The sequence below is a fragment of the Zalophus californianus genome, chromosome 4, assembly GCF_009762305.2.
Source record: "Zalophus californianus isolate mZalCal1 chromosome 4, mZalCal1.pri.v2, whole genome shotgun sequence".
NCBI lineage: Eukaryota > Metazoa > Chordata > Mammalia > Carnivora > Otariidae > Zalophus > Zalophus californianus.
The window spans coordinates 145,889,691-145,907,569 of NC_045598.1; the positions used below are offsets into that span (position 1 = coordinate 145,889,691).

At 34.6% G+C, this 17,879-nt stretch overlaps 1 protein-coding gene across 6 annotated transcripts in view; it reads right to left on the reverse strand.

The window, feature by feature from the left end:
• Positions 1-17,879, reverse strand: part of NBN (nibrin) — a 44,114-nt gene that overhangs the window by 5,138 nt on the left and 21,097 nt on the right. For all 6 annotated transcript variants that reach the window (XM_027607603.2, XM_027607607.2, XM_027607608.2 and 3 more), the window contains 6 exons: positions 17,082-17,179; positions 14,110-14,236; positions 12,385-12,660; positions 11,043-11,484; positions 9,138-9,293; positions 6,488-6,601 (listed from right to left, as the gene is read on the reverse strand). In XM_027607603.2, the coding sequence (XP_027463404.1) occupies positions 6,488-6,601; positions 9,138-9,293; positions 11,043-11,484; positions 12,385-12,660; positions 14,110-14,236; positions 17,082-17,179 (1,213 nt within the window). The remainder of the gene's footprint in view (positions 1-6,487; positions 6,602-9,137; positions 9,294-11,042; positions 11,485-12,384; positions 12,661-14,109; positions 14,237-17,081; positions 17,180-17,879) is intronic.

A 17,879-nucleotide genomic window follows, 5' to 3' on the forward strand; every position in this document is an offset into this window, starting at 1 on the left:
CAAAATGACATTACATCTTTACACATTTTCTAATAGGTATAGCAGAACATAAATGGTAAGACAATGATTTTCATAAAGCAGCTGTCAAAAAAGCAGTTGGTATTATTATTGTAATTATTTTGAAATGCTTCCTGGCAGGGGATGTTAATTTTAAAGTTATAATATAGTAAAGAAAAATCAGTAAGGAAAAATCAGTTTTTATGTGTCTTAGTAAAAACATGAAGTAAAATAGTTTTAAGAAATAGAAATCCTCACATTACTGGCATTTTTTAAGGGTTGGGGAGAGTTACATATCTAGTCTTTCAAAATTCAAATCAGGTTAGATAGTGTCTCAGAGTTATTATGTTTAATGCACAAAATGAAAATATCCTAAATCTAAGGAAACTTCAGGAATGGATTTGGTGGTTATGAAAACAAAGACTGGTCTGCAGCAGACGTAGAGAAAGAAAAACTGAAAAAGAATGAAAGGCAAAAAAATACTTAAGAAGAGTAGCTGGGACAAGCCTAAGGAAATAGGACATCAAGGCAGTAGCATACTTATACACAGGCACTGTAAGTGCACAAGAAAGTCAACTCTATTATCTTAAAGAGTAAATCCAACCTAGTGCACCTAAAATTGCTCTAGCAGAAACAGAGATTTGGTGGAATAAATCTAGAACATGCGCTAATTCTAATCAAATAAACAAAAGACAGAAAAAAGTCAGCAGCTACACCGTCAATCTCTCAACTCCTCTTTAGCCAAAAACCAACAAAACCTATGATAATCAAGAAGCCACAGACTTGAGACAAGTAGCCTGCAGAGAACCAAAAGACTGCTGCAACATGTTCTTAACACTGCCCTAACTCATTAAACAAACTAAAACCAAACCTGAGAATGCTTAGTAATACTCCAAATTTGGGAAAAAGTAGCCTGAGCAGAAAAACACTGCTGGTAGACTACTGGAAAGGGACAAATGGCATAGGGAAGTGAGTGGTACTGACACTGACCAAAGGCACAGCCCCATGCAGCCCTGACAAATTAGGTAAACAACCTAAAATGGCAGGTTGTTGTCTTCTGGGATAAGATACACCCCCCCTGGTACACACTTAATTCCAGTTCCAGGAAGGAGCAGCACATAGCTCCAGCTGAGCCCTTCCTTTCCTGGATTCAAAGTCTTCAGACAACAGAAATTAGATGGGACATGCAATTCGCCTCTGACTGAGCACATTGCCATACTAATGGAATGGAGCCACCAGGATAATTCTGTTCTCTACCAGAACACTAAGAGCTTGGGTAGGAGTAATTGTGACTACATTCACTTTTGACTCACAAACTGTCTTTAATTTTTTATTTAAATTCAACTTAGTTAACATAGAGTGTATTATTAATTTCAGAGGTAGAGTTTAGTGATTCATCAGTTGCATATAACACCCAGGGCTCATGACTTCAAGTGCCCTCCTTAATGCCCATCACCCAATTACCCCATCCCCCACCCACCCACCTCCCCTCCAGCAACCCTCAGTTTGTGTCCTATAATTAAGTCTTTCTGGTTTCCCTCCCTCTCTGATTTATCTTATTTTTCCTTCCTTTCCCCTATGTTCATCTATTTTGTTTCTTAAATTCCACATATGAGTGAAATCATATGGTATGTGTCTTCCTCTGACTTATTTTGTTTAGCAGAAAACACTCTAGCTCCATCCACGTCATTGCAAATGGCAAGATTTCATTCTTTAATGGTTGAGTAATATTCCATTGTGTATATATACACCATTATCTTCTTTATCCATTCATCTGTTTTTTTTTATTTAAATTCAATTAGCCAACATATAATACATTAGTTTCAGATGTAGAGTTCAATAATTTATCAGTCGCATAAGCTGTCTTTAGACTGTAATCCCTGCACAAGATAGCATACGATGCTTCACAAAGCAAACAGAGTACCTGGACAGGGTATTTTATTCTAAATAGCTGCAAGATGAAAGAAAACTGCAAGCTACCGCACATACTAAAGGGGAAAAAAGGGGCAGCAACTGGAACAGAACATTCAAGACAGATGAAGAACCTAGTCCGTAAGAAATAATAACCCAAGGATAAAAAAATGAAGTTACTAAGAACATGAAAGCAATAAAACAAAAACCAAAAAGTTAGATGACAAAAACCACAATGACAATGAAAAGGGAATAAATGCTAAGTAAACAAACTAAGACCTATTAATAACACCATTTCAGAATCAAATAAATTGGAAATACCTAATAGTGACTGTTTCCACTGTTATAAATGCTTTACAAGTAGCATCTTATATAATCCTCACAAAAATTCTGTGAAACAGAGGTATAATTATTGTTCCCATTCTACACAGGAAGAAATGCAAGCATAAGAAAGTAATTTGCCCAAGATAACATAGCTGATGAGGAATAGAACAGACACAAATGAAATTTGATTTCTGACATAGTGAAAGAGCTCAGGAAAACCACAGTGAATGCAGAAGAAATGGATGTGGAAGGCAAAGGTGATCCAATAAAAGGATAGTTACATCTTAAATGTAGAGAACCCAACAAATATAAAAATGCTTTCCAAGATGTATTAGAAGAATTCCTTGAAATAAAAAGACCTGCATCTGCAAATAAAAATAACATACTGTATTCCAAGAAAAATGAATGGAAAATTGATCAACAATGAAACATATTCTCATAGTTACTGACGTGCAAGCCTAAGAAGGAATGGGGCAGGCATGCAAGTCACCTTTTAAAAAGAGAGAAAGGACTGTCATAAGATGGTGGGGTGTGGGGAGGGGGGTGGGGGAACAGAGGAAGCACAAATAATTTCCTCACTGTTTACAGCAGGGACCCAAAAAATATATCTAAAATCAAAATAGGCAGTATGAAACAAATACTGATTCTAACCTGACAGTAATTTTGTTTTGGGGTTTTTTTGGTCATATCACCCTTGGTCTTAGATGGAACTCAGGAAATAAAACACCTTAAAAGAAGAAACATTTGCAAAAATTCAGCAATGCTTTCAGCTTTTCTTCCTTCTATCAATCTCTCTCCCTCTCTTCCCACTCTGTCTCTGGCAATTACTCCTCTTCAATAAAGAGATATCTGGAATAATTCACTTCATGTTTAAATGGGTAATTCCTGGACTTCATGATTTTAACTTCGTCATTCTCTTGTGTGGTACCACAATTCTTTGAAATGCACATTTTAAATAAGGCCATTTATTCTTTAAAAAAGAAAGGAGGAAAGGATGTGACTTCCATTCTTTCATTTTTTGACACTAAATATCCTGAGTGACCTTAACAACCCTACTTTTTGGCAACCTTCCTAACAATTTTTTGATTAAAAAGCATTTTTAAAACACAAACTGCTGAAGACTTCATTAACCCACAATGAAGCAAAATAAAAACCCTGAGAAGTTAACAAGTACCATGGTCAGCTTTTGCCTTGCCCTGTGGGTTTCTGCAAAGCATAAAAAAACTGGGCTCTGCTTTGATGTCTGTATGGGGGATAAGTGACATGAAAGAAAATCAAAGATGGGGAATCTAAGAAAAGACTCCAGCATTAAAGAGAGAAAGTGGAATAAACTGTACAACACAAAAGAAGGCAAGAAAGAAACTTGCCTGCCTCAACCCTAACACACGGGGTGAAGGAAAAAAAAAAAACTTTTGAGTTTATAATGACAAGCTGGCCTTCACTCGGGCTTCTAGTCCAAATATGTATTAACTACCTAGGTGATCCGAAAAAATCACAAGTGGAGGCTAAAGTGGGTCTCATTTGGTAGAACAAGACTGGCAGACACAAACAAATCTTTTCTAGAGGAAATAAACTTGATCTTAGGACTCAAGGAATTCCCACAGATCAAATTCCAAGGAAAATGAGCAGTTCACATTCAACTATCACAAAATATATACTTGGAAACAAGACTCCATAAGAGAAGAGTAGCAGAAACATATCAACAAACACTTTAGGCAAAGAATGTAAGACGAGCTTCAAAATATTAGCAGGGAACAATAAGACCTGGAGATGAATGAAACAGAGAACCAGAATTGAAAAAATACAATAGGCTGAATGAAAACTCAATGGATAGGTGGGAATACCAACCAGACAGAGTGGAAAGGAAAAGTACCAAACTGGAAGATAATCTGGAGAAGTTGCCAAAAAATACTATCCAGAGAAAAAAAGAGATAAAATATATAGAAAATAAGATAGAGAAGAAAGTGAAATTTGACTTCTGTCAAATTGGAGTTTAAGAAAGAGATAATACCCCTACCCGTAATTACCAAATGGCCCTACTTCAAATAGCCTGCTAAGAGGACCTATCTGGAGCCCACCTTTGGGTTCTAGGAGCACTAGATAAGCAGGCAATATAAAGGCTAAGAAGAAAACTGTCTAACCTTGGAAGAGACCTCTGGTTATCTCTCAATTCAATAGTCATGTGTTTCTGAAATCTTAACTTCCATGCAGTAACTTCCTCTAGAGCAAAAAGTTGCCATTTTATTGAATTTTATTAAATTCTCCAGTTAAAAATAAGTAAGGGGTAGAAAGAATTAGGAATAAGCTATATGGCTGTTTTACATGATATCCACTAGGACTCAAAATACCCAGGAAGAAAGTAAAAAAAGAGAAGCATATTTTCATAATCTTTCCTGTGAGTTCTCATTACAGAGTATATAAATATACACAGTTGATATGTGTAAACAATGAATTCTTGAAAATGACAGTCTAACATGGAGAGTTGTAAGCAGTTCACATCTTCCCAGAAGAACAGTGTTATAAGTGGTTTGGTTTCCTGAGACTTAGGCAACATATTACTTATAGATATGATCAAAGACATGCCATGAAGTATGCAAAATTATAAAACTCTAAAGCAATTTCAAGTGTCAAATTTATGCTGCTGGTCCTAATCTAGGATTTAAAACAATATGAACTGATCATGTAAGTATCCTCCTGTGAAAGTACATAGAAAAGCACACTCTGACATAATACATATTTGATCAGAAATCTGTATATGTTTGAACATATAAATATAAATGAAATGATAAAATGACTGGGATTTGCTTTAAAATACTCCAGGAAAAAAAAAAAAAGTTGGAAAGAACAGATGAAGCAAGATGTGCAAATACTGGTATTTGTTGAAGCTGTGTTTTGGGTTTCACACTCCCTTTATTTTGTATATGTTTGAAAAGTTCTTGTAATAGAAAGTTTAAGAATTTGAACTACATGGAAAGACTCTGGGGAAAAATGAGATCAGTAACAACTGCCCATAGGAGGAAGCATTAAGGCGAGTTTCCCACAGCAAGCAGTTGTCAATAGTATAACTGACTTAAGACTCCCTCCCTCACTATTGAGATGGTGTGCTCATGCATCATTAAACCAAAGTATAAAAGTATACCACAGAGAATGAAGTCAAACTCTAACCTTATAATACCTATGAAAATTAACTTAAAATCAATTCAAGATCTAAATATAAGAGCTAAAACTATAAAACTCTTAGAAGAAAAAAGGGAAAAACTTTCAGACATTGGATCAGGCAGTGAATTTTTGGATATGATGCCAAAAGCATAGGTATCAACAACAAAACTGATAAACTGAACTACATCAAAATTTAAAATTTCTGTGCATCAAAATACACAAACAACAGAGTGAAAGGCAACCCAGAGAAAGGGAGAAAAAAATCTGCAAATCATACATCTGATAAGGGACTATTATCCAGACTAAAGAACACCTCTAATTCAACAACAAAAAATAAACAATCTGATTAATAATGGGAAGAGATTTTTGAATAGATATTTCTCCAAAAAATATATACAAATGGCCAACAAGCATAAGATGCATGACCTCACTAATCATTAGGAAAGTGCAAATCAAAACCACAGTAAGGTTCCAATTAGATGCCCACTATCAAAAACAAGAGAATAACAAGTGTTGGAGAGGATATGGAGAAACTGGAACTCTCGTGCACTATCAGTGGGAATGTGAAATGGTGCAGTTACTTTGTAGAACAGTATGGTAGTTCTTTAAAACATTAAACATAGGGGAAAAAAAGATATAAGAGAACAGGAAAAAGGGGTAATAACTCAATAAAATAATGACTGAGAAATTCTCAGAACGACTGAAAGATAATTTCCAGATCTGGAAAGCCCAGTACATTCATATATTATGTAATTAATATTATTTGCATAACACCCATATGACTGTACAACCTTCTTTTAATTGTTATCCTTTAGCTTTCTTTTACATTTTTGTAGGTTAAGTCTCCTTTCTCCCCCTTACATTAGGATATAAACTTAATTCATTTGTTTTTTTAACTAGTAAGTCTAAAAGTATCTTAAAGAAGCTTTATGGAAAGGTACAAATTAATCTTAATGCTCTATAACTTAGGAATCTTCCTGATTGAATGACCTTAGGTCAATTATCTTAACGTTTGGTTTTAAGGATTTGCTCTAAGGAAACCATAAAGGACCAAAATTTAAACCAAGCAAATTACCAGGCCTCACTTCCTACTAACCTCCATTTCCTGCCTTAACCATTCTTCTAATTCTGTATTCTTCTGAGCACGATGAGCTATTAGATCTGATCCTCCAATGATGTGTGGAAGTCTTCCTGCTCCAAGAAATGTGACCTGTTATATAGTAAAAATAGTAAGGTTAAATGCATTAACCAATTAAGACCATCTCATTTTTTTTCGTTTTTTTTTTTTTGAGATCGAGAGTGTGTGAACAACGGAGAGGGTCGCAGGAGGAAGAGGGAGAGAGAGAATCTCAAGCAGACTTGCCACCAAGGCAGAATCCAACGCGGGACTCAATCTCCCAACCTTGAGATCATGGCCTGAGCTGAAATCAAGAGTCAGACGCCTAACCAACTAAGCCACCCAGGTACCCTCAAAACCATTATTTTTTAAAAAGCTTAATAATAGCACAGTATAAATCATGTATAACATAAATGCCAAATATGTTTATATCCTACAAATGAAAGTGAGAGAGAAGTAACTATGCTAGACCCATGTTTTTGCCCTATTTTTTTTTTTTTTTTGGTTATTGCTATACCTAGATTTAGATGTCATTGGGATTTATGTACCAAGAATTTAATTAAGATTCTTAATTGGGAGTTTTTATTAAAAAACGGCCTTAGCTCATCATTTAGCAGTTAAAGCAACTTAAGGCAAATATAGAGACTATAAAGTACCATATTTTGTTCTAAAGATTTCAAAGTTTAAGCCTTGTCTAGTACTCATGAAAATTTACATCTTCAAAACTTTCTAATTTATAGATCTCTAGCAAAAGATGTTGGAGATGGCAACAATTTATATTTTTAATTAAAATTTTAATGGCTTATTTTAAATAAAGAGGTGCTAAAAATATTGTGAAAATGCAAATGAAGCACACTGCTAATACTGAATTTAGGAAATAATAAATTCTTAGTATCTATGGGACATACCTTCAAAATTTCAATATACAAAGTGGAAAGGGAATTTTAAGATTAGAGAGAGAGAGAGGTAGAGTACGCACGCACGCATGAGCAGGGGGAGGGACAGAGGGAGCCCAGTGCAAGGCTAGATCCCAGGACCCTCGGAATCATGACCTGAGCTGAAGGTAGACACTTAACCAACTGAGCCACCCAGGTGCCCCGGAAAGGGAATTCTAAAATAGTTTTCATCATTAAACACTATTTTAAAAAGCACAAATAGAGCCATGTCATTGGATTTGGGCATATAAAGAAAAACAGAGACAAATTCTTTCATTAGAGCCAATCTAGTTAAATCATCCTGCTATACAAATTTTGGTTTGAATTTCTTTTACAGTCTCAAAAAAATTCCTTAGTCAAAGATATTATTTTTAAGAGTTTAAAATTTTTCCAAACTACTTTCCAGAAGTTTGTACTACTCTATACTTCACCATGCCTGGGTCAACAGTGAGTATTACTACTTTAATCTTTGGTAACTTCATTAATAACAAAAAAATACTATGTCTTTTGAATTTTAACAATGAGACTTGGTAACATGATACTGAACATGAAGTAACTATACAGTTAAGAATGACCCTGTGGTGGGGCGCCTGGGTGGCTCAGTCGGTTGAGTGGCTGCCTTCGGCTCAGGTTATGATCCCAGAGTCCTGGGATCAAGCCCCACATCCGGCTCCCTGCTCAGTGGGGAGTCTGCTTCTCCCTCTCCCTCTGCCTCCCCCTTGGCTTGTGTTCGTGCTCTCTCTCTCAAATAAATAAAATCTTTAAAAACAAACAAAAAAAAAAACACTGACCCTGTGGTATTCATGAGCCACACCTGTGGGATGGAAAAGAGAAAGCAGGTGCCATCTAAGTGGGAGATATTTCCATCTAAGTACAAGATATGGAGTTTAGAACCTTTTACACATTTGTCATAGTGGGCAAAAAATTAACTGACAAATGTTAATAGTAGCTCACATTAGAGAAAAAAAGCTACAACACCTCACAGTAGAGCAAGAATCATATATACCATATTCTAGTGAAAAGCAGTCTTCCACAGAAATCACCTGTATTCTGATTAAATGTTTAAGCAAAAGGTAGCAGTCAGTAATAGATATGGAATAAGAAGCAAATATTCCAGAAAAGACAACAAAAGAATACAGACTAGATCAGAAATATTTTTAACCATACTGATAAACATCTTACTAGTTCCTAGAGGAGAAGAAACCTAGGTCTGATGATAATATTCAGGATACATATTTATATTTTTTATATATACATGTAATAGTAAAGTGCCTACTTTTCATGATTTAATGTGCTCAGCTATTTTCAACAAATCTGTTATCTTCATAAAGTCCTAAGCTAAAGAACCCCTTCAGGTAGACACAGATGATTATTAGAAGTAAAAGACCCTATCACTATAACACAAAGCCTGCCACTCAAGGTGGAGAAGACGAGGTAAACAGCACCCTTTAGGGAATACGGTTTTGAAGAAGTTTGTTTTCAAGTATTCATTATATATATTCATCATACATTTATTCATATATTCATTACCTGTCACTTCATGTCCTTCCTAGAGTAATTTTAACTGTTTTAAGCAGAAAAAATAACATTAGTTTTCAATATGAACGGCTTTTACTATTTAGCATCAGTGGTATTTCTAAAAGCATTTCAAACACTGCCCTCTTGTGATATTTTAGTTAAAAGGAATACCATACCTTTTTGAATTTCTTGAAATTCTTTAGTTGACCATAATCACTATTTACACTGGATGCATTTCTGGAGGCAGAGTTACTAACCACCAGTGATCTAAATTCAGTTAGTAACACCTTCCTTGGAAGCATATCATCATCCTCCTGAAGTTCACCTTTGATCTTAAATGGGGTTAAGATGGATACATAAACAGAAAAAAATAAGGAAAAAGAAAATTACTTGTCATTTGGGGAGCTATAGAAATAAGTTCAAATACCTGAAAAAAATTGTAAAAAAGGTTTATTTCTGGCACCCAAACTTTGTATTTGGAATCAAATCATATCTACTTCAAACAAGAAAATTACTCAAATACTCCACAACTTTAGAAACATTTATAACATCTATGCTAGAAGACTAAAAGCATATAGCATTTTAATTTAGTTTATTCTAACAAATGTCTCAATTAATAATTTATCTTCTTGTATATATTTTCTTAGCAAGAAATCTCAGTATTGTCTACCTCTTTTCATTAAAACCCTAACATTATTACAACAATCTGTTCTACAAGTTCTCATCTAATATATTTAAACTTTCTTGGATTTTCAGTAATTTTATTATTTTGACACCTCAAAAAAATTATTAATTCTGGATATACTACCTCATTACCTGAAAGCCACTTTTTAATTGCAGGTTAATCGTTACTAAATCAGCCTGAAGATTCCTTCCTGTTGCTGGATAAGATTTTTTTTTTTTAAGATTTTATTTATTTATTTGACAGAGAGAGACACAGTGAGAGAGGGGTCACAAGCAGGGGGAGTGGGAGAGGGAGAAGCAGGCTTCCTGCGGAGCAGGGAGCCCAATGCGGGACTCGATCCCAGGATCCCTGGGACCACAACCTGAGCCGAAGGCAGACGCTTAACGACTGAGCCACCCAGGCACCTGATTTTAGAATTTTTTAAAGAGAGCAAAAGGAATTCTTAACTCATAAAATGAGGAAACTTTTTCTGGGAAAAAAACCTGGATGTATTACATCAGGATCTTCTGGGGTTTTGGTCTGGGTACCCCTACTTTTAAAAAAGCTCACCAGCTGATTCTGACACAGCTGGTCCACAGAAGGGCATTTAGTAATGAGGATTCTCTCCTTCATATGAAGATGCCAGTATTTTGACTAAACTTTGTTTTTTCAACAGCAGTTATAGATTTATCGTGCTTGGTACACACTAGGTTCTCAACAAACACCTCCTGAATCATTGCACCTTCCAACCACTTAATCCTTATCCTTTTCCTTAGGCCTATCCTTCTGCAGTAGCCATTCATGGAAGTGACGGCCACAACCGTGAATGAGACTGGAGCTAACAGACCTAGCTGAAGGGTCAGAACATTACCTTTCAACTCCACGTGGTCAGTGCTCTCAGCCAGTGACCTCTAACTCTTCTACAGATAGTAGGCAACTTACTCACACATAAAACTGGAAATAATCTGAAGTGGTAAGACAAATTACCAACATTCAGGAAAACGGGACAGGATATTAAAGATCAAAATGAAAATAAAAATTCCTAGTGATAACTATTTTATCTAAAAATTTATTTAGTAGTTTGTTTTACTAACTTTCTTCATTTTTCTGTCTGTTTCCTCTATGAAGTCATCTCCTATACTGACCAGCAGGGCCAAAGGTCTGATATAGTAGTATAGTAATAGTACAGCCTGGAAACAACAGTTTTACTTGCTGTCATTTATTATATCCTGTCAGAGAAACACTGCATTTTTAATATTGACCTTATCAACCAACAAATTCTTATACTTAATACTGGTTTTGAAGATCCTAACTTTTTCCTCAAGGAAATAAGAGTGAATGCTTATACTATCACAAATTTCTTTTTAACATTCTAAGTTTCTCTTTGTAGTACTTCTCATTAAAAAATGTTACTTACAGATATTCTGTTACTTTCTGATATTGCTTCATCATTAAAAGTGCCATTTGTTTCTATATCCAATCTTGGCCTTTTTCTAACATTGACATCTTCCTCTTGTTTTTGAACTTTCACTCCAATTTCTAACTCTGCTTTTGTGTTCTTGAATAACTGATCTAATACTTCATCTTCTATGGCTAAGTCATCAATTTCTTTTTTTTCTGATCTTAGTTTTTCTGTAGAAAGAGATTTATTGGCAAAATTTTTCACAGTGGATTTTAAATCTCTATCTGTAAGTAAATTATCTGGTTTCTTTTCCACAGGCTTATTCTGAGATAGATGCTCCTCCTTATTTTTCCATACTGAGGGTGTAGAAGGCTGTGTTTGTTCTAAAAGAGAACAAGACATTTCTACTCTTGCTGATTTGGGTGAAGACATTTCTTGATTTTCGTCATCTCTTTCCCTTAGATTTAAAAAAGGAGAAAAGAAAGCAAAAACAGAAAATGAACACAGCTAAGTAATTTTTTGGTAATATTCACCCCATTTAATTCACAACATTAATTTTATTAATTAATATCACTGGAAATAAAAAATGGGACATCTGACAAAAAGCATAATTCATATGGACACTGTTTTCGTAGGACTGTCAACCCAATGGCTAAAACAACAGGGAGAGGTTTATCTTCTCTGCTAAGGCAGCAGTAGCTGATAAGTCAATGTAGAGGAAAAGGTAGAAAGATATAAAAATACAAAGCACTTGTTGCCAGGAAACAATAGCTTACTTTACAATGTAGGGAACTTATAGGAAGGGAAAAATTACCTTGGGAATAAAACCTGATGGGTTAGTGAGAGCTAGATTCAAGATAATAAGTCAGAGTGGCTAAATCCAGAATACAGTACAGACTATAAATTGCAAATAATATGTGAATATGACTAAGAGTTTTCTGTACAATACTGTTTAAGTACTGAATAAGTACTTTATTCATTTAAATTGCACTAAGGTCCATAGAGAACATAAAAATGTGGATCTCTGCTTCCCAGAAGTTTACCAAATTCATGTTAAACTGGAATAGTCAAGGTGATATTTTAGTAATACTAATCTACTATCAGGATACTGGACAGACTTCTTCAAAAGGAGTGCAGCACAGTGAAACAACAGATAAGCTTAAGGTACCCACAAAAAAAAGGGATGAGGGAGAATCTATCCATAATGACGTTAGTGAAGAAGGAGATACAGACATTTTTGAGAGGGAATGAGGTCAAAGGGTCAGTTTTCCACAGAAGCATATTCAAGCAGAACACAGACTAAATGCCATTCTCTTAATATTTTTCAGAGACAGAGAGGTATTATTTAAAAATAGACCTTTTTTTGGTAGAAGGCTGAAAGTAGTTTTTGATGGAGCTGGTCTGCAGCTGCTGAGAAGGCTGATCTCTACTTTTATTTACACCTGAGAATTTACTTGGTGAAAGCTGATACGTTGGGATTTTCATCCTTTCAAGAGTATTTGATACTGCATTTTTATCATTAGAGCTTATTTTGGGGGATTCCTTCACAGTGGATGTTTCTTGTGAAGGCATTCTGAATTTTTGTTCCACTCTGGAGATTGTGATTTCTTTAGGTTTTTCACTAAAATCCATACTGTAACAAAAGAAAAGAATGCAACATAATCAGATTTATACCAATTTTTATCTAGGAAAAAAAGGCTTCTAAATAGTACTAATGTGATACAGCTTTAGAACATAATTATCTTTAGACAATAATTTAGGGAATATATTTCACTATCCCAAAAAAGTTGTTCCTTTTTCATCAAGGCTCCATAAAGGCAAATGATAACTCTGCATTCCCTATAGCACACAATGTCTAGCATACTCTACTATAAAAAACTGTCATACACACATGGAGTATCAACTAGTATTCTATTATAAAGTAGGTGATAATCTTAGATAATTTTTGCTTTGTTTAAAATTTTAGAATTATTTTCATGCAAAAAATTTATTAAAAAAGGAAAATCAGAAAAAGAACAATCTCCTATAATTCCAGCGTCATAACGACATATTTAGATCCCATTTAGATCTAAATGAGATGAATTTAGATTCAGATGAGTTGATATGGTTACATTTCAGCCAGATGGCAGTCCCTAGAATAGAGTATAACTCTATACTACCAGAAAAATATTTAAAACACACACACACAGTTTCACAATGTATGGTTACATAAACTACCTTTAATTCTTATTTCACAAAAAACAAGTAAAGTGGCCATACACATGACTTTCAAAACATTAACAGTTTCTTTAAAAACTCACATCTGGCCTCTATAAAAAAAGGATGTATTAAAAATTTAAATATGATCTAATATAGTGATATCACAAGTATTTTTCAATGAGTAATTATGTATTATTTAAAATACAATACACTCTCTTAAATGAAAAATACCACAAATACAAACGACCTACCCTTGCTCAAAAAACCGCCCCCAAAGAACAAAAAACCTCTTCAAATAGAGAACCACTAGAAAACTATCTTTATAAAAATATTAATTATTTAGATAGCCAGGTAGACACATAGAAAGTATCTCCAAAGTTAAAATAATAAAGGAAACATTATAGTACAAAGAAATTTACTTCAAACTTGTTTCAACAGTCACAAATAAAGTAGTGTAATTCTTTACAGTCTTCCATGTACGTTTGTAAGGAACAACAACAACACTTTACTGTAAGACAGGGGTTAGCAAACTATGGCTTACAGGCCAAATCTGGCTTGCCACTTGTTTTCATTCATTTTCATTTATTGGAACAACAAAGCCACACACATTCATTTACATGTTGTCTATGGCTGCTTTCATGCTACAATGGCAAAGTTGAGTAGCTGTGACAGAGATTAATGACTCAGAAAGCCAAAAATATTTACTGGTCTTTTATAGAAAGTTTACTAATCCTTAAACCTAATATATTATTTTCCCTGGCATCCCATTCTCCCATGCTTTATCTCTTAAGAGCTGATCTGATAAAGACACTGACTTTACTTCTTGAATATACTATTAATTTATTCATAGAATAACAACAGTTTGTCAACAATGAAGCTTTACCATGTATCTGCTTGCTCTGATTCCGTGTCAGCTACATATGTTGTGGTATTCACGGTGGCACTTGGCATTAGCTTTTCATTGACTGATAAGCCTTGGGAAAGGCTTGGCCCTGGAGTCATCTTCAGTGCTGTAAATCACACAAGTGAAGCGAAGAATCACAATTGCTAGACACAAGATGGACATTTTGTCACTTAAAATGGCTAGACTGTGCCATGCTGAGGGAATTAAGTAGGCAACACAGAACACAGTCATCTTCGCTCAGTGGAACCAACAAACATTTAATGAAATAGCCTAAAAGCAGCCTGTTGGCATCTGTAATGGACTCATCTAAATCAAATCATTTTAAAGCTACATCAAATCTTTTGTGAAGTATTACCAACTTAAAAATAAAATCAACTTAAGTAATAATTGAAATTATGGTTTAAATTAGGAGACAAAACAATTGCATTTCTTCCCCACAGAAAGAGAATCAACTCTACTGCTGACATAAATCAAAATTAATGTGAGTTTCACCTTCTGAAGGAATACTATTTGAAAAAAAGACATAAATAGCTTTAGGCATAAATTCTGTGGCCACTCCAGAAAACCATAAAGATTACTTCATCTTTTAATTTACTAGAATAGCAACTTAATTCAAGTGTCACTCTTCTGGCATACATTCCTTGAACCTCCTACATTGAATTAGGTATCCTTCCTTTCAGCTTCCATACCACCCTTTACATCACTCTGCTAACTTTTAACACACTAATCATTAGCTGTATGTGTTATTTAACCTCTCTGTGCCTTAGTTTCCTCATCCATTAAATCAGGACCATTTTGTTTTGAGAACAAAATGAATCGATACATGGATAGCAGTTAGAAAAATGCTTGGAACACAGTATGATGCAAATATTAGCTGTTATCATCATCACTTTACACTACACTTGTTTACTTTGTTACTTTCCCTTATTAGAATCTCCTTGAGAATAGGAACTGGTTGTTGTTCACTTCTAAATCTGTAGTCCCTGAGCAATGTTTGGGACATTACAGATATAAATAAGTTAATGGAATTAAATCACTAACTGAAAATTTTAAAAAGCTGACATCTACTAAGTATCTAAGCTAAATCATCACTTATTAGGTCCTCATGACATAGGATGTGCTTAGTGTTTATTACTGATTCCAAATTCTGCCACTTCTCTTATATGACCCCCATAGAAGCTGTCATTTCCTTAAATACGCATATCCCTAGAATTCATTTCAGCTTGCACAGAAGTTTGCAAAAAATAGTAATTACAAATGCTTATATTATCACTAGAAAAAACTATAAGTTGAATCTAATGACCCAGAATAAGGGTTTGCCAATAAAAGATTTATAATGTTCTCCTCGCTAAAAATACTACAGGGGTAGGGCTTTGATTTGCTCACCTCTTTATTCCAAGTATTTAGAATAATTACAGGTATGTAACAGATGTTCAATAAATGTTTGCTGAACTCATAAACAAACAAACATGAATGGAAGAAAATAAGGTGGGGAGAAAGGGAGGGAGAGACACATGCATTTATTCTATTCCCTCCCAAAGGGTTGTATTCTAAAATTGTTTATAAATCAGATGTCTAGGACATGGAGTCTACACAGACCCACCTATGAGTATGTGCAAGAAGTAACACTACTAATTAAAATGTTGATTTTTACTCCTTATGACTCTGTATGAAATGATACAACAGAAAAGGTACTGGTCTAAGTGTTCAGAAAACCCAAATTTTAGGATTGGCTTGGCCATGAATTATTTATGGAATCTTAACTGTTCTCAGCCTTACAAGCTCGCTTACCTTTTAATAGAAAGACAGATTAGATGATCTCTAAGGCCCTTTTCGCCATGAACACATTTCCAACAGTGGATGATAAAACTTTGTTCCTCCACAATGGCAAAGATAATTCTGTATGCCAATAATTTAGTTCAGTTAAGCAAATATTCATACCCTAGTACAAACAAGTACTATGGCTTGGTGCTGTCAGGGAATCCAAAATTAATTAGAGCTTATGACCAATTTAGTGGCTGAAAAGGCATGGAAACAACTGGTTATATTTCAAAGTAGGAAGAAAGTCTAGCTAGAATACAAAAGAAAGTTATTGGGGAATAGAAAACAGAACAATTCTGACTTGGAGGAGAGTTATGGGAGAGAAAACAACTTAGAAAAACTTCATGAAGGAGGTGAACATCTGCCAAATGAGTCAAATTTTGAAAAGCAGTGTTGGAACAGGGACCATGATGAGCAAGATCGAGGAGTGTGGAAATTATAAATAATATAGCACATATAAACTGTAGGGAGATGTATTTAAAAAAAAATGAGGATGGGAGGAGAAAGGCTAAACTGTTGAGGGCTCAGAACTCTAGACGAAGGGCTTAGGGTTTTATTTTATAAATAATGAGCTAGTAAAAGGTTTTAAGAAAAGGTGGTTCTACTGGCAAAGGGAACTGTTAACTGTAGAGATGAGTATGGAGGCGGGACCATTACTGGGCGCTATTATAACAGCCCTCACGAAAGGAAGACAATGTAAAGTTCAAGAAGTGGGGCAGTGGCTGTGAGAACAGATGGCAACAGACCTCCTGAGCAGAAGCTGCACAAGGAGAATTTCAGGTCTTGTTTTAGCTTTTTCTTGGTGCTTGACTTTAACTGAACTGATCAGATATGTCTGTTTGCCTGTTAACTGTTTGAAACCTGACCTTTAGAATATAAAGTTCACAGTAACAGATATCTTGTTTTACTTTATTCACCACTGTATCTTCAGCACTTCTTTAGAAACAGTACCCAGTATTACATGGCAGCCACAAATATTTATCAAATAAATAAATGAAATGGTAAATAGATGAGTTTTAAGAGATGGTGAAAATGGTCATCCCTAACAAATACAGAGTAATGTGCATACAGCCTATCACCAAGTTACACATAAAGTTGCTAAAGAACCAATAAAATAATGCTTTAATTACCTGTACTGGGCTGGCCTTGAGGATCACAGTAATTCTCTGTAGTCATGAAAATGACCGCCAGTCCAATTTCTGCTTCAGGGATAGGTCTAAGCCCCTGCCTATGAGAATAAAATAGTTTAAGCATGATAATATATTAAAACTAACAACTTCTATTAACGTGATGTCAAGTGGAATCTTTTTATTCCTTCCCCAAAGAGATAACACAATTTTATGGTATGGAGAGAATTTCAAATACACACAGTACTGGCTTACTCAACTGGGGCAATGTTATATTGGACAAGCCCACCACCTTTAGCAATTCAGTCATCTCATCTGTAAAATAAAGGCCTAGAGTAAAGGAGATAGCTCTATCTGAATCAGAAATTCCATTTCTGAAATTCTATAATTTTCAGAAGAACAGTAATACCAGATGAAACAATAAAATAAATTTTTATAAGCACATCTATTACTAGGATCCAAAGATAAAACTTAAAAGAGAGACAGAAGAGGGGAGAAAGGGAAGAAGGGAGGAAGTACAAAGAAATACCATAAGCTGTATCTATACATGTTTTGTAATTTTGTTTAGTAAATAAAATTTTACCAAATTTACATGCATTAAGGAATCTTCTTAAAGGAATCTTATAGTAAACCTACCTTCTGTTTTCTATTATGTGAATGAAACAAAGACAATTTAGTAACACTGCTATATAAAACTATACCTCAGACTTTAAGAACTACAAAACTACTTTTAATATTTATTGCAAATATGTTTTAAGTGGTTGTTATTAGTTTAAAAGGTATTTTTCAAATGCTTAACAT